Source organism: Microtus pennsylvanicus, chromosome 5 (genome assembly GCF_037038515.1).
Source record: "Microtus pennsylvanicus isolate mMicPen1 chromosome 5, mMicPen1.hap1, whole genome shotgun sequence".
NCBI classification, from domain to species: domain Eukaryota; kingdom Metazoa; phylum Chordata; class Mammalia; order Rodentia; family Cricetidae; genus Microtus; species Microtus pennsylvanicus.
In genome coordinates this window covers 102,022,562-102,045,822 of record NC_134583.1, presented here as the reverse complement: position 1 = coordinate 102,045,822, position 23,261 = coordinate 102,022,562, and the positions used below count along the sequence as shown (strand labels likewise).

The window sequence follows — 23,261 nt, the reverse complement described above, 5'->3', positions numbered from 1 at the left end:
AAAACGCAGGTTTCCTTCATATCTTTGAACCTCCCATATTTTGGTCCACACCCTTTGTCAACTTTTGCCGACCTGTACAGATCTGTTCGCTAAACCCGAGGACCTGAAAGAATGGGCCAGACAGACTACAGTCTAATGCTGTGGATGGCTTTATTCAGTTCCTGTGTAATTTTACACGTAGATGAAACAAAGAAAGCCGTGATCCAAGGAAGGCTATTTCAGTTCAGAAGAACATGTAGTTTATTTATGCCATTAAGCACATATGAAATAGTAAGACAATAGCCCTTTCCCAGGACTTTTTCAAGGAATCTAAACACAATTGTCTGGCACACACTACAGATTATATCTGGAAAAGCATGCTAACAAGGCAGAAGGCCATATCCAGATTCAGGGTCCGCAGAGGACAGCACTCAGCTTAGCCTTTCCCCAGATGGGGTTCCATAGCTATGTGCTGACACCCGACAAGAATAAACATATCTCATGAACTGAGTGTAAATGCTCATTGCAGGAGGCACAAAAACACATCCAAGACCAATTTAGGGAACAAAATGCACCTGAGGTAAAAGGCCTCTGCCTTTTTTCAGGGAGGTGTTGTTTATCACATGTCATTATTGTGATCGTGTTCTGACAGCACTCACTGTTCTTTCTTGCCCTCCTCTACTCATGACACTCATCTCCCACAACCTCCCCACCATCCTTCCTTAGAGCTTCATGCTTTACTCAGCCTGTGACATCAATCTGATGCATAAAAAAATACCACCACGCTTTGGCCTCAATTTCAAATATTTACTAGAGTTTCTTTTCCTCAAGCAGAGAGTAAACCTTCAAAATGAGTTTTTGTACATTTGTTCGAACTTTTTGAAATTTGATGGGCATGTGATGTAACTTTAATACCCGATTCCTTTCTGGTCATGGCCAAAACTCATCCAAGAGCATGTTTGGTGTGGGAAGTCCTTCTGTCTATGCGTTGCTTTTATTGGTTAATGAATAAAGAATCTGTTTTGGACCTTTAGGAGATCAGAACTTAATTAGGCATGGAAAGCTAGGTTGAATGCTGGGAGAAAGAAAGGCAGAGTCACAGAGAAGCCATGGAGCCCTGGCGGGTGACGCACAGATTAATAGTGATGGGTTAAATAAATACGTAAGAGTTAGCTAATAAGAAACTAGAGCTATTGGGCCAAGCAGTGATTTAAATAATACAGTTTCTATGTGATTATTTCAGGGCTGAGCAGCCGGGAACAAACAAGCAGCTTCCTCCAACACATGTTAACCTTCTGTTTGTCTTGGCACTTCTGCTCCCAGGCTCTAGATGTGATGATCTGAGTGTTACCCTGTCACACACAGGTGTGACTTTCCCACAGAGCCACATGGAGGACAATCTATCATTCTGTTTGATGGTGTGTGCTGGTCAGTGTCCCGTCCTTAGCTGTCTAGCTGGAGTGCCCTTGTGTAACCTCACCCTGGCATATGGGTGGTAACTCTCAGGAGGGTGCTGAAAGGGCTGGAGAGATGATGGTGCAATGAATAAGAATTCTTGCTGTCAAACATTAGGCTGAGTTCGGGGAATCCTGCTGAAGAAGGACGAAGGATTGTAGGAGCCAGAGGGGTCAAGGACATCACAAGAAAATCCACAGCAACAACTAACTGGCTCATAGGATCGTAGAGTCTGAACCAACAACCAGGGAGCCTGCATGGGACTGACCTAGACCCTCTAGACGTGACAGCTGTGTAGCTTGGTCTTCTTGTGGGACTCCTAACAATGGGAACAGGGGCTGTTCCTAAAGCTTTGGTTGGCTCTTGGGAACCTGTTTCTTCTTCTGGGTAGCCATGCCTGGTCTTAATACAAGGGAAGAAACAGTCTTACCTCAACTTGATATGCCACGCTTGTTGACACCCAGGGGAGACCTGCCCCTTTCTGAACAGCAATAGAGTGGATGGGGGTATGGTGGAGGGGAGGGGAGGGAATGGGAGAAGAGGAGGGAGAGGAAACTGTGATTGGTCTGAAAAGTAAATAAATAAAATTTAAAAATTTTAATCATATATATATATATCACTGCTGCTTTTCAAGAGAACTGGAGTTAAGGCCACAGTACCTATGGCAGGCACTTGCTACCACCTGCCAGCCCAGCTCTAAGGGATTAGATGTAGTCCCAGGGGATCTTGTGCCCTCTTCTGGCCTCCTGAGAGTACTACAGGCTTATGATGCACAAGCTGTATGTGCAGGCTAAACCCTCACATAAAAATTTTAAAAATCTATCCTTTTATAAGTGAATTCGTGATCTTACTGAATTTGGCTGTTCTGAAGTGTGCTCCTAGGTAGCCAGCATCATTTCTTTGTACGTTGCTGCCAACTTTATAAGCAGGATCCATAAACCAAATTGGAGTACGTTTCTTCCTGTGACTTAAAGATGGTTTGAAAACTACAGGCACGGAGCCTTTGGAGTTCTGCTATCTAGAAACAGACAGGACCACGTTTAGCTTTTCCGCTAGTTCTTAACTCCTCAGACTTAATCACCAGGTAAAAATAAGCTAGTATAAGATACTGATTTTTTTTTTCCAGAGAAACTGGGGATGGCTTTGTGATTAGCGTGGCAGGTACCCACAGAGTCAAGGCTTGGCTGCAGCTGGTGGCACTGTTGGGAGTCCGGGGAACCTTTCAGAAGTTGTGCCTCATGGTAGAAAGCTAGGCCACTGGAGGATGAGTCTTGAAGAGGATGCTGGAACTCTGCCACCCCCTTTGCTTTTCCAGTCAGCATTCCTAACTGTCCTTGTTGGGGTTACCATTACTGTGATGAAACGCCGTGACCAAAGGACTTGGGAAGGAAAGAGTTTATTATGCTTCCACATCACAGTTCATCATCAAAGGAAGTCAAGACAGGAACTCAAGCAGGGCAGGAACCTGGAGCCAGGAACTGATGCAGAGACCATGGAGGGGTGCTGCTTACTGGCTTGCTCCTCATGGCTTGCTCAGCCTGCTTTCTTATAGCACCCAGGACTACCAGTCCAGGGGTGGTACCACCCAGAGAGGGCGGGGCTCTGCCCATCAATCACTAATCAAGAAAATTCCCTCTAGGCTTGCTTATAGCCAGGTCTTAGAGGCATTTTCTCAATGAAGGCTCCCTTCTCTCTGATGACTCTAGTCTGTGTCAAGTTGACAGAAAACTAGCCAGTACACTGGACCCCAAAAGTTGTGCAGCTAGTAAGCACAGCAACTCCACAGACAGGAAGTACCCTTGTACCAGAACTCTGTTAGTCTGTGCAGCTGTGTCCCAGTGGCCAAGCAGGTTGAAAAGAGAAAAATATGACAAACAGGTGGACCAACAAGATGCATTTTCATGTTAATATTGAACATTAGACATCAAAGATCATTTCTTTGCTCTCTTCAAGAAAAATATGTTGCGTTTGACCAGTGAATACCGCTGTGCATTCGCGTGCATGTACTAATGTGCCGAGCTAATTAGCTAATGGTCTTGGAGATCTTGGAAGGGGACATTGATACACAGGGATTTTAGAGCAGGATGCCGGTTGGTGGATGTGACCCTCCAGGAGGATGCAAGCGGTACCTGCACAAGTGAGGAATGGGTGTGAAAGACCTGGAGAACACAAGCTTGGCTGCTGCCTTCCCACCCCAACCGGTTTTCTCGGAACCCAATAGCAGGGTTTTTTGTTAAGTTGTATATAAAGGAGAGTTTATAAGTTAAATAATACAGAAAAAAACCCCTCTCAGCTTACAAGTTGGAATAGCTGCTCTCTAAAAGGGACTATGCTTCTCAGAGGATTATGTGAGCATGAGTTGGCGACATCTTAGAAGTTGGCGAAATGAGTAATCAGAGCAGTCATCTCAGTTGAGTCTCTGCCTATCCCTTTGTCTGAGTTTTGGAAATCATTTTCTATTGTGCAAATCAGCAAGAGCTTCAAATCCATAATTATGTATTGAGTGCTTACTGTGTGCTGGGCTGTGGTGGGTGACGGGGTTACAAAGATAAAGACACACTGTCTCCAGGGAGCTCCTGGGAGGTGTGCGTGGCCCGTGATATCACAGATGGTCTGTGATAGACACTGAATGGTGAAGTGAGGCCGCACACATGAAAATGGTTTGCCCACCTCAAACATTTTAATTAAAAATTATTTAAGAATACTGTTGATTAGGGCACTGAGGACCACACTTCTTTTTAAAACAAATTTAAAAATACTCTGGAATATGGCTATAATTAAGACTTTCATGATGCCCTCCTTAAAATGAAATAGACATAATTGGGATGTATATTGTGTATATACAAATACATAATTTGTATTATTCATACTTTATACATAATTTTAAGACTCATGCTGATAAATTATAATGATGAATATAATCATCTTGTGTCTTATTCATTTTTAATTTTGATCCTTAAAGCAATTTAAGTATTTGAGGATCACTGGACGTATAAAGGACCCTCTATTCTCTCATACCTTCCTGCTTATTATCTTTAACAGACAACAGTGTCCCACTAAGAATAAAGGAGATGCCAGGAAATATGGAGTAGAAGAAGCTGGTCCTGACAGGGTTATTTTGATAGACCCTCACAGATGACATCTGAGTTAGGACTTGCAGCCTGGCCAAAGTTAGATAGGGAATAGCATTATGAGGTAGGGGGAGAACAAGCAAAAAGCTGAGGCAATGAGGATTCATGATTGGGAAGGCAGGCAGTCAGAAAGCAGAATGAGCGAGAGACCAGAGTCTGTGAACGCCTACAGATGTGACCAACCTTGTTACTCTTCTGTGTTCTCCATGCATGCCATTTTCTTCAGCCTAATCTGGTGTTTTCTAATTCATTAACATTGTAGATGATAATATTTTCAATATTCATGCCTCAGACTTAGAGCTTATCAGTTTTGATTCTCTAATCATTCTTCTGGTCTTTCCATAATGCCTTACTTTGTGGAGATCACTTGAAACCCACCTTCTAGAAGTCCCTTAATGTGTAGGCTTGCTGGTCTCCAAAATTCCTTTAAAATCTGTTTAGTTAGTTTGCTCAGGCAAGGTCTTGATATATATATCAAGCTGTCTGGGAACTCACTGTGTAGCCCAAAATGGCCTTGAGTTTGTCATCCTCCTGCCTGCGTCTCTTCAGTGCTGAAGTGGCAGGCGCTTGCCTTCCCGCAACCTCAGATCTGTCTCCCTTAACTTTTAAAATCTAAAAAACATTTTTATTGTGCTTTTGTCCTTGAAAAGTAATTCTGCTGGAGAGAAACCTAAGAGGACAATTTTTTTTTTCTGAGCATTTTGAAAACCATTGTCAACTGTTCTTGAACTTCTATTGTTGCTTCGGAGACTATGTTCTTTGCCTTGCGTGCTGCAGCTCATTCCGCTCTATAGAATGAAGTGTTCCTTCTTCTTTCTGTGGTCTTGAGTTGATAGTTTCCATTAGCTCTGACAAAGTTGGCCATTTTCTCTCCTGATACTGCCTTCCTCATACTGTCTCCTTTTTCCTTGGGGACTTAGACTAGTTAAGGGTAGGGCTGGTGACTCTTTAGTCTAACTGGTTCTCATTTCTTCCCACCTCCCCTCATTCTTCCAAACTGTAAATCAGCCCTAAGTCTAAGGTGTTACTTTATCCTTCTTGCAAAGATTTTGACATCTTTTTTTACCTTTTTCTTCTCCCTCTGCTCTTCTCTATGCTCACTATTGCATCTGACCTTTCAAATGATCAACAAAGGGCTGTCCCCAAGTCTCCTGCTTAATGCACCTTACAATCATTCCTTTTTATTTATATGTGACTCTTGTTTGAAACATCTAGGAAGCACGTCCACCTTTTTGACCCTGTCTTTCAAAACAGTCATCTACAAAGCTCAGTCTTGAGAGTTGTGCAAACAAGTCACAAAAACCCGTCAGAAACATCTCATAACGTTAAAACTTAAAGGTAAGGGTAAGGGTTTTTTTTTTTGTGTGTGTGTGTTTAAAGTGGAAAACTGTCTCAGCAGTGAAGAGGATTGGCTGCTCTTCTAGAGGATGAGGGTTCAACTCCCAGCACCAACATGGCAGCTCACAACTGTCTGTAGTTCTAGTTCCAAGGCACCCAACAGCCTCTTCTGGTCTCTGTAAGCACCACCTGCTTGTGGTAAAACATTCATACAGCATACAAGAGTAACAAAGTAAACATTTATGAAATGATTTGATGTTTGGGCTCTTTTCTTTTCATACCTATCCTGAAATGCATGTAGCGGGAGGCAATAGGTTGGTGACGCCAAGCAGAGAATAAATGCTAAGCACATTAGCTTTACGTTACAAAACCTTCCAGAGCCAGAGCCCTTACGGTTCATTTCTCACCTTTTGAGGCTGCATCAGGCCCTGGGAGTGTGACATGACTAGAAATGAGCATTTCACACTTATGAAATGTTCCACCTACTGGAACAGACAGATACGAAGAAGATATTGGTGAAAATGTGAAATATTAGATTGAGTGTGTAAAAAATCAAAAATTCTGAGTTATATGATGCCTGCCATATATGAGTGCTGTCCTGAGAACTTTGTGTGTGCTGTCTTCTTTCGTTCTTCTGTGTTCACAAGGACGACTCCCAGTCCCTAGATAAGAAGACAGGCAGAGATGGACCAGGGCGGTGGCTCAGCCACATGTACCATTTCTCTACACACACGAGTGCTTAAGTGTGAATCCCTAACACCTAAAAGGTTAGCTAGGGTTGTGTGTATCTGTCACCCCAGCAGTGGGGGAGGAGATAGGAGGAGCTCCATGGTTCACAGGCCAACTGGCTTCGCCAAAAAAAAATGTGAGCTTCTAGCCCAGTGAGAGATTTTGGCCCAAGACAGTAAGGCAGGGGGTGATGGAAGAACACACCCAACGTGTGTCTCTGGCCTCGAGTGTACGCATGTGGGGGCTCCCACAGTTGTATGCATTCTCCACACACAATGAGATGCTTCATTAATCTAGTAGGTACCCCAATCCGATCAATTTCACAATCAATGTTGGGCCTTGTGGTGTCTTGGGAGAACGAAAACTACAAAAGATATCAAAGTAAATGTCCAATACATGGACAAGAAGTCCATAGAGGAAGGCTGGGCAGGATTTGTGTGTGTGTGTGTGTGTGTGTGTGTGTGTGTGTGTGTGTGTGTGTGTGCCTCATGAGTGTGGATGCTCACAGAGGCCAGAAGAGGATGTTGAATCTCCTTGGAGTTGGAGGACTCTGACAGGGATTCTGGAAGAGTAGCAAGTGCATACTCAGAACTGCTGAGATGTTTCTTTAGACTCCTAGCCTGTGGTGGACTTCTAAGTCTGAGTTGGATAGGTAGATGGTGCCTACCTACAGTAACTGAAATGGCATTTTAGCATGTAGTGGAAAGGAGTCCAGCTCTTTTTCACGATGACTGGAGTATGAACCTGCTGAAGACATCTCTCCTGTTGAAAGGAATTTTAGATCCTGTCTGTGTGGTTTGAATGCAGGGTGAAGGCAGAGTAAGAGGAATTAATTATATAGATTCCTCCACAGAACATCACCATTGGCTAGCTAATCTTTTCTCTTTTTATCAATAGGAACTAGTTTTGGAAATTTTGGTTTGAATCTATTAAATGGGGGGGGGGGGCAGGGCAGACAGACAGACAGAAAAACACACACACAGATTTTTTTTCAAACTGAAGTGCAAAAATGTTAAACAAGTATTTATTTGGTACACTATCACTTTAAATATTTGAAGCATAGAAAATTGGATTTTCTTTATAGAAAAAAACACAAATTGGAATAGCTTGAACAGCACCTACCATGTTCTTATTGTGTAACTTACAGAGCGAGCATCTTTTCATCCTGCTTTAGAAATGATGTCCTGTGATTTTTAATATTTTTTGTGCTATTTCTGAGATAGCTATAAAATATAATTCTTTGGAAATTCCTTTAATGTTTGTGTGTGTGTTCATGTGTCTGCACATGCTTGTAGAGACCATAAAAATTGTTTTAGGTATTGTTCCTTGGGTACTGTCCACCTTCTTGTTTTTTTAGACAGGGTCCCCCTCTGGCCTGTAACTCACCAAGTAGGCCAGAGAGCCCCACAGATCTCCCTGCCTCTGTCCTTGGCTGTCCTGGAACTTGCTCTGTAGACCAGGCTGGGCCTTGAACTCACAGAGATCTACCTGCCTCTGACCAGTGCTGGGATCAAAGGCATGCACCACCATTGCCTGGTTTGTTTGATTTTTTTAAGTGAGTATTTTTCAATCAATTCATTTACTAGAAGAAAGAACACTTTCTGTTGGTGTTAGGCACAATGACTAAAGATGGAGCAGCCGTCCATCCTCTGAGGCACTGCCAATGTGCCCACCATCTTTATTATCCCAGCCACTTAGATCCTATATTTTTCTGTAATGCTGTTAGTTATCTTGATATATTCACTTTATAAATTTATGTTTCTATGTAAGATATTGCTTAGCCTTTAAAAAGTTGTAAGAATAGTACAAATAGCTCTCATATATTTCCCTAGGGTCAACATCTTGTCACCTTTATATTTCCTCTACCCTCTCTAGACTAGGGGTTCCCAACCTTCCTAATGCTGGGATCCTTTATTACAGTTCCTCATGTTGTGGTGACCCCCAACCATAAAATTAATTCCATTGTTACATCATAACTGTGATTTTGCTACTATTATGAATCATAATGTAAATATCTGCTACGCACCCTTGTGGGGGTTGTGACCCCCAGGTTGAGAACCACAGCTCTCGAGAGATGTAGACATCCATACAATTTATACTTCTCTGAGCTAAGAGTAAGTTATAGGTACACACACCGATTGTACCCAAGTTGGGGTCTGGACCTTTGATGACCTGGTTGGCTTCTAATCCAGCAAGGGGTTGCCACCCTACTTTGGGGCTGGTGTCCTGGTGATGTGTATGGCCTCTGATCTGGTCGGGGGTCCTCTGGGGTTCAGGATGCTGGCCTGGCTTCTGGTGGGTGTTAGAGTCTTCTGCCAGCGGTGTGAGCTGTGGTAGGATGGGGAGAGGAGGGGCAGTTGGAGTTGCTGGGAGGGTGAGGGCAGGGCAGGAAGTGAAGGACAGGGTGGTAGCTTCCCTGTTTTGAGGGAACTGGCCTGGCCTCTGATTGGGTAGCAGGCTTCCGGCAGAGGTGTGGGCTGGGATATGGGTGGCAAGGAGGAGGGGTGGTTGGGGTTATGCTGGACAGACAGAGGCCGGGTTTGAGGGGGGCAGTCTTGCCTTGGGTTCAGGGAGCTGGCCTGGCACCCGGTGGGGAAGGGGGCTTCCAGCAGAGATGGGTGGGGAAATTTTTTCTGCCCCCTCTGATTCATATTACCAGACAACCAGGCAACTGTCTAGACAAACCTCTAGGCAGATGGATTGTACAGCAAATATCCCAGTGTGAGCTCTGTGCCTGGGATGGTCACAGCCTCCTCTGCACTCCCATTCACAAAGAGAATATGGGATCAGAAAGTCTAAACCCTTCATGGTAGTTTTCGGTGACTTTTTGGTAACGTTCACCCCACCCTGCCTTGATAGGTTGATTGGTTTTTCAAACCGGTCTCATTTTCCCTTTCGTCAGTTCGACTCGAATTGTGCTAATATACCAACGTGTGCCTTTGCCAGGGGCCTCAGAAATCTCTGAAGTGATTACCTTTGGTTTGGTCTTCCATCCCCCCACAGCGACCTGAGCAGATTTGTGTGATGCGTACAGACAGAAGCTGCCCCCTTCTGCTGTAGAGCTGAGCTGTTTCACGGTTGTCCAGAAGTTTACTCTACTCCATGGCAACAAGCGTTCTGCCCAGATTTCCCATCTGGTGTTTGAAGCCTGCGTCTTGCAGAGACTTGTACCACTGATAGTCGCTATTCATCTGCCTTTGGCTTCAGTACTTCTGACGTTATCACTATTGCTCATCCTAAACAGCCCTCGTTTCAAGTAAGAGGCACTTGGCCTTGTTTACTTAGCAGAAGGAACTTCGGTTCCTCATCTCGAAAATGAAGGGTTTGGCTGAGAAAGCCCCTGCCAACTGTTTTTAATGATCTGTGTATGTGATTGACAGTTTGCCTAGACAGAGACCACGGCCTGTAAGGTGGAAGGCCTGAGGGCCATGCCAGACTCTTAAATGAGCGAGCAAGTGAATGGCATCATGAACCCTGGCTGTCTAGGAGTGAGGAGGCCATTTCACCATGAAGAATGCATCAGTTGTATTTTTCACTAGATTTTCTTCTTAGAGAGTTCTTAAAAATAAATCTGAAGGCTGAACATGACTTACAACTTCTGATTGTTTATGGTCTGGCATGTTCCTTCTGTTCTTGTCTAGTGCCTGTTCTGGGTCTCCACAGGTGTGTGTGGTGTTTCTGAACATACTGAACATATCCTGTGTTAGTCTTTTGATAGTCTCAACTATTCTAGTTACCCCAACCTACCAAATGTCATATGTGTTATAGTCACTATGAATTGATGGCTCCCAATCCCTGCTACTCAACAAGAGGGCCACAGACAGTGCTGGATGAACAAATATGCAAATAAGAGCAAGAAAAAATGGAAGCCTTGGATTGTGAATTGAAGTTCTCTAAGCTGGTGCTCCAATACCATTGCCAGCTGGTCTTTATTGGTAGTGCCTCTTGTTGCTTCCGTTTCCCCACCTCCATTGCTGGCATTCCCCTGCTGTCTTTTTTGGTCTACCCTGGATATTTATCAAGCACCAATTCATTTCTATCACCCTCAGATTGTCCCGTTTCTTCGAGACTGTTCCTGCCCACACCACTGTTTCCCCCTCTGATGCAGTGAGGGAAGCGGCTCAGCATGCTCCCCCCACCGTGTCCATTCCGTTCCTCACCTGTCTGATGTATTTTAGCTCTGCAGCCATAGGCTCTGCATGTGGAGACTAGCTTTTAGTATTGGGGCTTTGCGCTTACATTTTTTAAGCATTGTAAGTAGAATTAGCTTTATGGTGAGAGGAAGAAAGTGAAATGACCATCAATTTTTCAATAAAGAGACAGCTACTATTAATACATTTACAATCCTTTCAACATACATGTTCATGTGTACACCCATATCTATAGCCACACCGTATTATTATTATTAAAAATGTCATTATACATGAGTTTTTATAAAGATACTTTAACCTTATATAAAGGTTAATTTGCTGTTCACTAAATATGTCTTCATTATTTTAATCGTTTCAAACTTTTAAAAGCTGGTGCTATATAGATGATTTGTTGAATGTAAATATGTATAGAACCCATTATTTCTAGAAAATTTTGAATAAGTATTTGTTCAAATTAAACCATGATATTAATCTTTAAAATGTTCTGGATGGGGAAAGGAGCAGTATGATAACACACACTTTTAATCTCAGCACATGGGAAGCGGAGGCAGGCAGATCTCCATGAGTTCAAGGCCAGCCTAGTCAACATAACAATTCTGGACCTGCCGAGGTGACATAGAGAATCCCAAATATACTTTCTCCTTTTTGATGGTCTGAAATGCTACACTGTCCCGCTTTCCCTACTGAGTTATGAATTCTGGTCTAAACCCTTACACAATTTTAATATAACATAGTATATTTTCTTTTGGGAAGTCTTACAGAACATTTATTGTTATATCATTCATGGGCATAAATTGAAACATTTAAAATTTCCCAGGAACACGAGGAAGTTTTAAAATGTCTATTATATATATTGAAAGGTAATTTATTATATGCAAATAAAAAGATTTTTCTCCAATTACATAATGGGTCAGTGAGTATTACTGGTTGCAGACATTAAATAGGGCAGCTTAATTTCTCTTATTTTCCATTTTCATAAATATCAGTGTTGAAAACCATTTTCATATAAATCAAAATAATTGGGGTAAGAACAGTTTTATTACAGCAATATTGACTGGTTCTTTTGACTTTTAAATTATTAGTTTAAAATATGTATCAATTGCCAGTTATTTTTAACTGGTCTATTAGGTGATAAGCAATTAGTTCATTTGCCATTCAGTTGGTTCGGTTGACAGCAAAGGTCGCAGTATTAGCAAAATATCACAAGGAGTCAGGTATAGGGGTTGCATATTATGTAATATATTATTTCATAAGGATTTGCACCTCCAAAGGGTGTGCTTATCATAGAAAGTCACTGTTGATCATGAGTTTTCCACAGGGGTAGCAAAATTGCCTCAATTTCCCCATTTAGTTTATGTCTCTCCAGAATAAACTTTGTCCATTTTTATTGTGCTCAAAATCATTTATTCATAATATATTTCAAATATGTGTATAAAAGTGTTATATTCTACTACTTACTTACGATGTTTATAATACATCACTTCTGAAAAAGTATCGATAAATTCTAATTTTATGGCTTTTTACATAAGTATGTATAGGCTCTGATGAGTGTTGATTCCTCTTTTTTAGATGTTTATTGATTTAACCATTTAAAAAAGTTTAATCTTTATAATCATCTAATTATTTTAATTTAGGAATTGCTTCTGATCAATATCACAATTTTTTAAGGTGTGTCTCAATGAACAAAGAAATTAATGTTTTCAGTTAAGCAATTATTTTTTTTCCTGAGGTACATCTCCTTAATTCTCACTTCACTAGATAAACAATTTTCTATTTTGTAAAGCTTTTTCCAATTTTAATTTTTCCTTAAACACTTTTTTTCTCATAATATTGCATCTGAAATAAAAACAGGAAGAGCCCTGAGCTCTGGCTTGGTAGACCTATCATGCCATCTCCTATCACAGCGAAACAAGGCAACCAAAGCAGCCAAACCAAGGTGCCATTTCCTGTGTTCTAACCTTGTGACTTCCTACCTCTTCTTGCTGAGCAATCTACTTACAGAGAAAACAGCCACAGCACACTTGCTCATTTCACTGTGTTCCAGGCGGATGCTGATTTCATCACCAGAATCATCACATTTATTCTCCACATTAGCCCTGTAAAGTATGAGTTAGTGTTTCCCATAACAGGCTAACAGCGATGTTATTAGGTTTAAGTTGGGTGTTTTTTCACAACAGTGTTTCCCTTAATCACATCAATGAAGGAGAAACGGTGCTCCTGGTCCCCATCAGTGAGTCTTCAGAAGAGCACGTCTGAAGTCTCAGGTCTACGCTTCAGCAGATGAGAATATGTATGCATTTTGCTTTTATGGATGACCAAATGCAAACTATTGTCATTCTTCCCTCCAAATTCAATCCCATTTGGTACCAAATATCTTTTAAAATTCATTCAGCATCACTATAGTCTCCTTTGAAAACATTTGTGTTTTTAGTGTTAACAAGTGGCTATGATTTGCTAATATTCGATTCTTTCCCTTTTTCTCTTAAAGATAGTGTTTTTAGAAGAATCATCTCAGCAGGAGAAGCTGGCCAAAGAATGGTGCTTCAAACCGTGTGAGATCAGAGAGCTGAGCCACCAGTAAGTCTCTGCCAACATCTTGCCTTTTGCTGGGAGCCAGTACCAATGTTCCAGTTATCAGAAAAGACAATGAGAGAGGGAGGCTTTCTGATTAAGCAGTTGGCCACCATTGGGGAAGATGGGTGAGAGGAAAGCAATCTGAAGGACAGAAACTTTGAGGCCCAGAGGCTGCCGTCATTACTTTATCAAACATCTGTTGGGTATCTTGTGTACAGTATTAAAGTCTTGGCAAGTTGTTAGCCCCAAATAAGCATGGGGGGGGGATGAAGCAGGGAAACCATCAAGGAACAGAGTTCTGATGAACATGAGATGGGGATGGGAAAAGTTGAAAAATGATGGAGGGGAGCTTCTTCATCTCCTTCTGGCACAAGCAGTGGACCACCTCTTGGCCCTGTCTAATGTTGGCTCCTGATGTCTACCATCCAGCTCCAAGTCATTTTATGAATGGTGAACTGACTTCTAACCTTGGCTGCACTGACAAGTTGCAAGTCTGTAATCATCCCTGAGCTGCGTCTTGCTCTCTGTAAAATGAGGTGGTGTATTTAAGGACATTGATTCCACCTGCTTCTCTCACATCCCACACTCCTTCATCTTTATCTCGCAAGCCCCAGACTCACCCTTGAGTATGTGGACTTGGCTAATGTCATGTCCCAGTGCTTCCTGTGTTGGGGCAAAGCTACACAGGATGCAGTGAGTCCTTCGATAGCCTGTCTTCTGCTCTTGAAGATGACACCCTCAAACACCGCCTTTGCCTTTGCCTTTGCCTCTTTGCTCCTGCTAGCACACACAGGTTTCCCTTGAATTAAAAAAAAAGTGAAGTCCCCTGACTTTCGCTGGGGAAGATGCCCAGTTCTCTCTCCATCACCCATATCTGGAGTGCAGCACTCCTCAGCACCTTGGACAGAACTAAAGCAGCCTGAGACTGGGAGTGAATCCCTTTGATGTTGAATGCCATGGGCTCACTGCAGTAGAGGTCCCATAGTCTCTCTGAGGCTTCACACATCTTACCTTCAGATTTTTGTTACTGGTCACTTCCCTGCCTCCTTTTTTACTCTCTCTGATATCTCTGTATCCTGGGTCTCCTCTATTTTCTTGACAACAGTTCTGCCGATGTCAATCATCACCACCCTCTCTTCCTCTCTCATTCTTAAGTGAATACTGATGCTCAAGAGTTAGCCTCATTTCTACAGAAAATTTCTGGCATTAGTAGCTTGTAGAGAAGTTTCTCAACCCCGAATCCTGTCTTTAATTCTTGTGTGACTGCTTACCCCACATCTTCAGTAACTTCCCGGACACCTAGAGGCCACAAGCTAGAGTCTAGCTAGGGTTTTGAGTGTGTTCATATGCTAGAAGTTGGACCCAGTGCAAAGATGTTGAGAAGTGGTGAGTTTTGAGAGGAGGGACCTGGTTAGAGATGATTGTTGGTGATCTTGCAAAGTGAGGGAGTCCTTGAGAGAATGTAGTCTATTAAGGTGAGTCTACTTCGTGCAGCTGGTTACTTGTATAGTTCTCTGTGTGTTGTCATGCAAGAAAGTATGTCTTGCCTAAGTAATGCATACACATTTTCAGAAGTTTGAACTATATAGGCCTCTTTTAAAAAGCAAAGTATCCACCCTTAGGTAGTTTGTTACAGAAATAGGAAACAGTCTACTGCGTCATACTGTGACATTTGGCTTAAACTTACATCAGGAGACCCTACACAGCTGACTCTTCAACCAGGTTCTCTGACATTTTTGTGTTCACCCTCATATGCTCAACCTGTCTCTCTGACTCATCTCATTTCCCTCTAGGGAGTGATAAAATATGAAATTCTTCCTCTCATGTTTGGTCACTTGCTTTTCTGTTCCCATTACCATGACCTTTTTTTAGTCATGTTTTTTTTCCTTTGTGTGTGTTTTTATAGAAATGTGCACATGTGTATATGCATGCACACATGTAGAAGCCAGAGTTTGTCATTCTCCACTATTGCTCAGGGAGGGCCCCTTTATTGAAATCCAGAGCTTATCAGTTCAGCTGGTATACTCAGCATATTCTGGGGGTCCCTTGTTACTGCCTCCCCTGTGCTGGGATTAAAGGGGAGCTACTATGCTCTCCTGGTATTTATGTGGGTGTTAGAAATTCTAACCCTGGTCCTTACGCTTGCCCAGGAAACACTTTATTGACTGGACCTTCTCTCTGGCCCCTCAACATCGTATTTTGGTAGTGATTCATGTTATTGTAAGAGTAGTTGCTTTTGTTTTCCTGTTGAGTAGTATTCCATTAGGACTCAGTTTGTTCATCTGTTTTTTTCTTCCATGACAGTTTTTAATATTGTTTTCAGTTTGCGGCTATGAGCTGAACAAAGCTGCTGCAAACATTCTTGCCCAACCTTTTATAAACTTAAGCTTTATTCTCCTGAGGAGACGCTTAGGGGCGGAATTATTCACCAAGAGCCTCTGTGTGATGAGATCTCTCTGTCTCTGTCTCAGTATCTCTCTGAAACACACATGCCCCTAATATCTTGAGATATCATAAAGTCTCTGAAGGCGGAGTGATGTCTTACTTCTCTGTAGACCCCCCACAAGTCTTCACAGAGTTTCCTAAACACGTTTGGGAAACACCATCTAATGAGCACCCGACTGCTGTGAACTCCAAGATATTTCAGTTTCCGGTGGTAGGGGAAGTAAGTCCCAGGGACAGAGGTACCTACCCAGAGGGGACAGTACTGGCACATTTCACGTTGTAGATGCCCTTGATGCCTTCCTACCTACTCATGAGGTGTCACTGTTCTTTGTCACATAGAGTGTAGCCAACAAGACTACTGAGCCTAGAGGGGAGCTGCCAAGGTCAAGACTTCTCTCCAAAGCTCACAAGTTAATGGTTCGCTTTTCCAAGCTACTGATATTTCCCCAGCTTACATTTGTTGTTATATAAATGAGAACACTGGGGCTGGAGAGGTGGCTCAGAGGTTAACAGCACTGACTGCTTTTCAAGAGGTCCTAAGTTCAGTTCCCGGCAACTGCATGGTGGCTCATGTAATGAGATCTGATGCCCTCTTCTGGTGTCCAGGAAAACATGCTATATATATATATAACCAATAAATAAATCTTTAAAAAAATGAGAACACCATTGTCCCACTCCACATGTTGAGCACATCATCTTATCACCACAACTGGCATTTGCTGATGCTTTTGTTTGCTAGCCTCCACTCTTGTATGCAATAACTCAATCCCCACAATTCTATGATCACAACCCTCTCCTCATTTTTCATATAGTGAAGGTGATAAACAGGGAGACTAGGTCACATGACACACATCCCACTGCTTGTTAATGGTGGAGCCTCACTCAGGCAGTCTGATCTAGCATATGAATATATGTATGTAACTGCTACAGCAAGCAGCCCACCATCACTGACACAGTGCTCAGGGAAAACTGTGTCCAGCACTAGTACATATAAACCCTCAGTAAGTGTTAGCTGCTTGCCCCACAGCCTCATTCCTATTTCTAGCTCCCCTTTTAACACAGAGCATTTTAAAGCTGCTCTTGCGTGCGTCTTACATCTGGATATATGGATGCATCACATTTGCTGGCTAAGGGTTTTTTCTTATGGTGTCGAGTTCTGTGGGTGATGGTCCAGGTGTTCTAGGTGAGAGCAGTGGAGTAGATATCATTTCTTAATAGATATCTGTTTGGATGAGTTGGTGCGGTGAATTCCCAGGGGAACTGAATTAGCTCTTTAGATGAGCTTTATGAGTCTGCTAAGCATTTGCTTTCCTTCCTCCTGTGGATAGTGCTTCTGAAAACTTAAAAATATCTATCCAGAACCCGTCGGTACAAAAATAAACAGAAATGTGGCTGGGGGAGGCTCAGCCAATCAGAAGCACGAGTGGAAAGCTGGGCACGGTGGTGCATGCCTGCCTTCTCAGCACTCAGGAGGTGGAGGCAGGAGTAGTGTGAGTTCAGTGCCAGCCTGGGCTCTACCTCAAAGTCATGTCTCCAGAAGGAAAGGAAAAGAGTTGAAGCAGGAGGGGGGTGACAGCATCTCAACCCCTCCGTACTTCACCTTCACACTAACAGTCCATGTCTGCACTCTCTTGGCAAAGACCAGGGATCTCCAAGCAGCCCAGGCATGCTCTTGATGCTTCTGTTGAGAGTTCATCCTTGGGATACATGGAGGACAGGATTTCTTGCAGTCTTCTAAGATGAAGGGGACCACTGAGCCTTGAGTTATTGGTTTCATCTTTATCCCCCCGTTGTGACATCTGTCTTTGCCCCTCAGCACAGTTCTTGATGCTTGAAGACCCTATCCCCACCTCCACTCTCTGTCCAGTTGGAAGAACAGAGTCATAGGATGTGGCCATGGCTTCTCTCCTTTCTTCTGCTATGGTGACTCAGCATCTGTGCACTTCTGTGCTTTCTTCTGCTACAGCAGCTCAGCTTCTGTGCACTTGTGCGTTTTCCTTCCCTCCACCACCTCTGACTAGAGCTGCAACCATTGTAACGTAGGTGCTCTCTCTTCTAGCAGAATTTTATTCTTATTTTCTGGTCTCTTTTAAAAAAAAGGAAATTTAGAGTTGTAAATGTGCAGGACAAACAAAACCCTTACCTAAAGATGCTCTCCAGTGATTTCCTTCTTCTCTTTACTTCCCAGCGAGTTCTTCATGCCGGGCCTTGTTGATACACACATCCATGCTCCTCAGTACGCCTTTGCTGGAAGCAACGTAGACCTGCCACTGTTGGAGTGGCTGAACAAGTACACATTTCCTACAGAACAGAGGTTCCAGAGCACTGACCTCGCTGAAGAAGTCTACACCAGAGTTGTTGTGAGTATCCTGTGTGGGGGTGCTGCGTAATGCCTGATCATTCACACGAACATTCATTTCTAGTTATAAACACTTCAGTTATAAAAGTGTTAAGGGAGAGATGGGCTGTGGCAACATTTTTAAGTCCTCTCATAAGCCGCTGAGCCTGCCACCCTCGCAGTGGCAAGGAGAGAATGAGAGTGTAATGACCCTAGCTTTCGTCTGGTGGATTCTACTACAGCTCTCTTATTCTTGTCTTCCGGGTGTGCTCTCTCACTGCCGCCAATTCATAGTGCTGTTCTGAGGACCATCTGGAGTATCCATGTGACCTTCAGAAGGCTCCGTGACTCACTGTCCCCATCTGGAAAACTCATATAGCACTAGAACCTCCTTGATGGATTGTTATGATAATTCATGAGATTAATATTTGGGAGGTCCTTTAAACAGTACCTAGCATATGGTAAGAGCTGCATTTTGTTATTTGTTTAATGCTCAAGGAAAAATTAAATTTCAAACTGCTTTTGGGAGGATATCACATCGTTTTATTAGGTTGGCAAGGACGGAAGCTAGGATGATCTCACATTACAGAAAAGGTGGGGACGGGATATGAGCACTGACGGCGTTAGTGGGAACACTGTAGCCAATTCAGTCCCGATCAGGGACTGCTGTGTGTGCCCCACTGTTATGTTGAGGGCTGGGAAAATGGGCCACGTTCTCCTCTTTTATAAAACCTAGCTCCAGAATAAGAGCACACCCAGAAACTGGAATGCAAATGCTTTTCATCTTGCCCCTGCCTCCTACAGTGAACTCTTCGGACCGTACTCCTGAGTTCTTGCAGGACTGACCAGTGGTTCTTCTGTGGTACTGGCTACATGCCTTCTGCATGAACTGGCCTGGCTCTCCTGCCGATTCCTTGTCTTGTATCATTCCAGGCTTAAAAAGTAGAAACAGGCACGTACATTCATTCAGTTGTCTTGCTTAGTTAAGATTGTGGGGCTGGCATTTTAGCCTGCATCCGCATGACAGTAGAAAACTGAGAAGGGCGAAAAGCTGGTTATGAATTGGCTAGCACACTGTGTTAATGAATTGTGTTAACCACACCAAATCTTTATCTTCACAATGTATTTATACCTCACATTGTTCTAAAACGGGCTTGAAATTGCTTAAAATTGCATAGGATGGAACAAAAGAAAATGAGTCATCAAATCACAGAAAAGGAAAAAGAGGGGAAGGGAAAACTAAAACCCAAAGTGAATGTTCGCTCTTGGGAGAGGCTGTCACAAATTTTGCTCTGTTTCTAGCACGTGATGAAGACATGGAAATCAGAAATGAAATTCACACTATGTGTGTGATTTTGAGAGCCACATTTGTTGAAATCAAAGCAATCTATTCTTTATACTGAAGTTAAAAAAATAATTCTGACATTGCTTAATGTGGATGGAAATCATGCTATCAAAATACATTTGTAAAGATGGTTAGGGGTAGGAGAGAGAGAAAAGGAAAATGAGAGAGAGAGAGAGAGAGAGAGAGAGAGAGAGAGAGAGGAGAAAGGAAGAGAAAATTTCACCTCAAGAGACCTTGAGAGAGAGAGAGAGATTTAAGGATTATATATCCTTCAAGCAAAGTCTCTATATATTTCTTCATCATAAATATAGGTATTTAAAGTCAGTGAGCCTAGAAATAGTCTATTCCTGACAAATATTTATTTGCCAAATTTGGCCTATGGTTCTGGTTATGAACAGGCCTACACATGCTGACAGAGATGGGAATGGAGCTGACCTCTGCTTGAGAGAGCTGGCATTTCTCCTTCATGCCCTCCCTCTCCCCCATTCCCTCCTCGTCCTCCCTCCTTCCCTCCCTGTGTTCTCCCTGTCTTGTCACTTGACTGGACTTTGCACAGATTTCTGAATCTTCTAAGTGCTTTTAGTTCATTCCAGACAAACGTGAAACTACAGCTTCTCATTTAGCTCAGGCTTTTCCTCATGAGAACTCAGGCTGGAGGACTTTCCTCACACCACGTCAGCACTGCTGGGCTGAAAAACTTCACTATAGGATTAACTTTGGAGGGAGCAAACAGGCCCCAGGGTCGTTGTGAGAACATATCTTCCAGCCATTCATTTTCAGCTTCTTCAAGTTGTTCGGCTTCTTCAGGAACTGTGGGAATGGCATACTTGATGCTCTGGTGAAAGAGACTGAGGACCAGGGAGGTCAGCTGGATCATCACGTGCCTTTCTTCATCTTGTTTGGGTGGGATTTGTGCCCTTTTCACACTTGAGAGTGACTCCCTACACAGAGGTTAGGAATGCTTGGATGACCTCTACAGGGAGGAGGAAGTGACTGCATGGGCACCAGCCAGAGTCCTGCTAGCATGCCCAGGCATCCACCCTCTTCTCTAGGTCTCCGGGTTCTTCTCTAGTCTCTCTTCTGCAGTCATCTCATCTTGGGTTTTTCTTGGGGGCTAAGCCCTGGTGCTCCCATTTATCATTGTGTGAGTAGAAATTTGCTGAGGATAAAGATGTAACTCATCTTGGGTTTTTCTTGGGGGCTAAGCCCTGGTGCTCCCATTTATCATTGTGTGAGTAGAAATTTGCTGAGGATAAAGATGTAATGATCGTTGTTCTGCCAGGTGGAAGCGGAAGTCTGGCTGAATCAATTTACTTTGTCATACAGAGCAAAATCCCATTTGTATGCTCACAGATAAATAAAACTTAAATATCCTCAAAGAATCCTAAGGAACAAGGAGTTAATTGGCATCCCATTTTGTGACCTCTGAAACACAACTAGGAGATTAAAAATACCAATTTTTCCTTAAGTTCTCACTTTGAGACCATAAATACTTTTGCCATTTACTGAGGTCTCTTCCACATCAAGATGGCATACCTTTCAATAAACACATGTTAAAATTAAAAAGCAGACTTCTATTTTCATCTGTGTGTGCCGTGTGACTCTTCTGAGCACGTGCAATTCGGGACTTTTGTGATTTATTTTCAGAGGAGAACACTAAAGAACGGCACAACCACAGCTTGCTACTTTGGAACAATTCACACTGACTCATCCCTGATCCTTGCGGAAATTACAGGTGAGCAGCTGAGAGCAGGATTTATGGGCACATCAAGCAAAGACAACCAGACCATGCCTGGCAATAGTTCATGCTCCGTAGGAAGCCATGCCTTCAGATCTAGAATTTGAGCATTTGCACTTTGTATTTTTTGCAAGTAACTGCATGCCTGGGGATATTCCTTGGCTCTTCTAGTGAGTTGTTATTGTTTAAAGAATTTAATTATTTCTATATGGATTCTGGTCCCAGGGTGATGTTTATAGATCTGAATTTTGTATATCAATTTGGTGTTTTTTTTAAGAGCACATTTATCAATGTAGCTGTAGCAAGAGTTTATTACATTATAATTAACAGACAGGCCTTGGTGGTTAGCTAGATTCAGGGCATGGTGCTAGATGCCAGAAGCATTGTCTTAGTTTAGTAACATGTTTAATTCTGTTACTAGATCCCAAACAGCATATAAAATACTCCACTCTAAATAGCCTTCTACATCTACTGGTGCCCTCATAGCACAGGTAGATTAAGTAAAGCTCAAAGGTGTGCACATATCCAAGACCGCAGAGCTGGGAAGCAAAATGGAGCCTGGATCTAGGTGGCTGATTCCACACATACCCAGCACAGTGCCTGGCATTTAGCAGGCACTTGGTAAACACCACTGACTGATGATGTATTTACCCTGATGTTGGGTTCCAGCATAGTTTATACCAAATGCCTAATGGCTGACGCTGAAAGCAGAAACAAAAGTTCTCAGAAGAGGCAAAAACAGCCTGTCTGGAATGCTTCCATAGACGTGACCTTCAGCTGCTTGGAAGAGGGAGAGGCGAAAATGAGGAAATGAGATGGACAGAGGAGTGGGGGCAGAGATGTTGATGATAGAGACAGGAAATAGCGTGGCGTAAGGAAAGGGGGGATTCACTGGCTGCTCAGAAAGGAGTGGAAGGGGGGCAGGTTTCGACCACAGAGAGGCCTTGAACATGCATCAGAGACTCAAGAGGTCTCAAGCCAGATAAGGGATATGATGAGAGCGGCATGTTAAGGAATTAATCTGATGACTAGATGTTAAAAGAACTTGCAGAGAGAGTGGCAGGAAGCCTTCTGAAAGACTTCTGACAGTGAGAAGACATTGTAACACAGCCCCACCTTCATAGGGCAACCGAAGTAAGAGTTTCTCCAGCACACGTGATGAGGTCCTTCATTGCCAGCGGCTGCTAGGCCTAGCAGTCAGTCAATGGTAAACAATGCTGTGACAGTCCGGAAGAACCACGGCCTGTTCATCTGAGCACCGTGAGCTTTGTGCATCGTTCTTTGTGTATTTCTTACAATCCCGCTCAGAGCAGAGGACTCTGGGACCCTGGTGTCTAGATCTCAGATGATAGCTACCATCTTGGGGTAACCACAGGGGTGAGGAATCAAATCTAAGTCAATCACCCAGCATCCATGTCCTTTCATTTTCTATGCTGTCCTTTATCTAGAAAAGAGACCCAACACGCACGGAGAGGAACTTGATCCAGGGATGGCAGGAGAGTAACAGATAGGAGAGAAATGAGCGGAGGAAAAAAGATAAAAAATGGTATATTGAGAATATTAATGTATTGTCTAGGATCCGAGGTTATTCCCTCTTGTACCATGTGAGAAGATGAGTGTCAAGATAGTTATGATATTGGTAGAAATAAACACAAAGTGTATAGTCAAAAGGGAAAGGTAAATAGGAAGTATAAAATACCCAATTGTTTTCCAGCAGGCTGGGGGCTGGGTGGAAGCCATTTGTTCTTTGAATTTAGTGGCTTTGTTATTGTCACAGTGTGAAGACTGAGTGATGACTCTTAACGTTCTCATGTTTTCAGGATAATTTTAATTTAAAAGTGTTTTTAGACTTCTCAGAAAAAAGTGTCAAAAAAGAAACATGTCTTCAGATTTTTTCTTTGCGTGCTCCACAGATAAATTTGGACAGCGAGCCTTTGTGGGCAAAGTCTGCATGGACTTGAATGACATGGTTCCAGAATACAAGGAAAGCACCGAGGAGTCGGTCAAGGAGACAGAGAGGTAGTGTGCCTGGGGTTTC

General features: G+C 43.0%; 1 protein-coding gene across 1 annotated transcript in view; it reads left to right on the top strand.

Moving 5' to 3' along the window:
* Gda (guanine deaminase) overlaps positions 1-23,261 on the top strand; it is a 61,607-nt gene that overhangs the window by 11,509 nt on the left and 26,837 nt on the right. The window contains exons 2-5 of the mRNA XM_075973670.1: positions 13,272-13,360; positions 17,991-18,162; positions 21,133-21,220; positions 23,137-23,242. Of these exons, the coding sequence (XP_075829785.1) occupies positions 13,272-13,360; positions 17,991-18,162; positions 21,133-21,220; positions 23,137-23,242 (455 nt within the window). The remainder of the gene's footprint in view (positions 1-13,271; positions 13,361-17,990; positions 18,163-21,132; positions 21,221-23,136; positions 23,243-23,261) is intronic.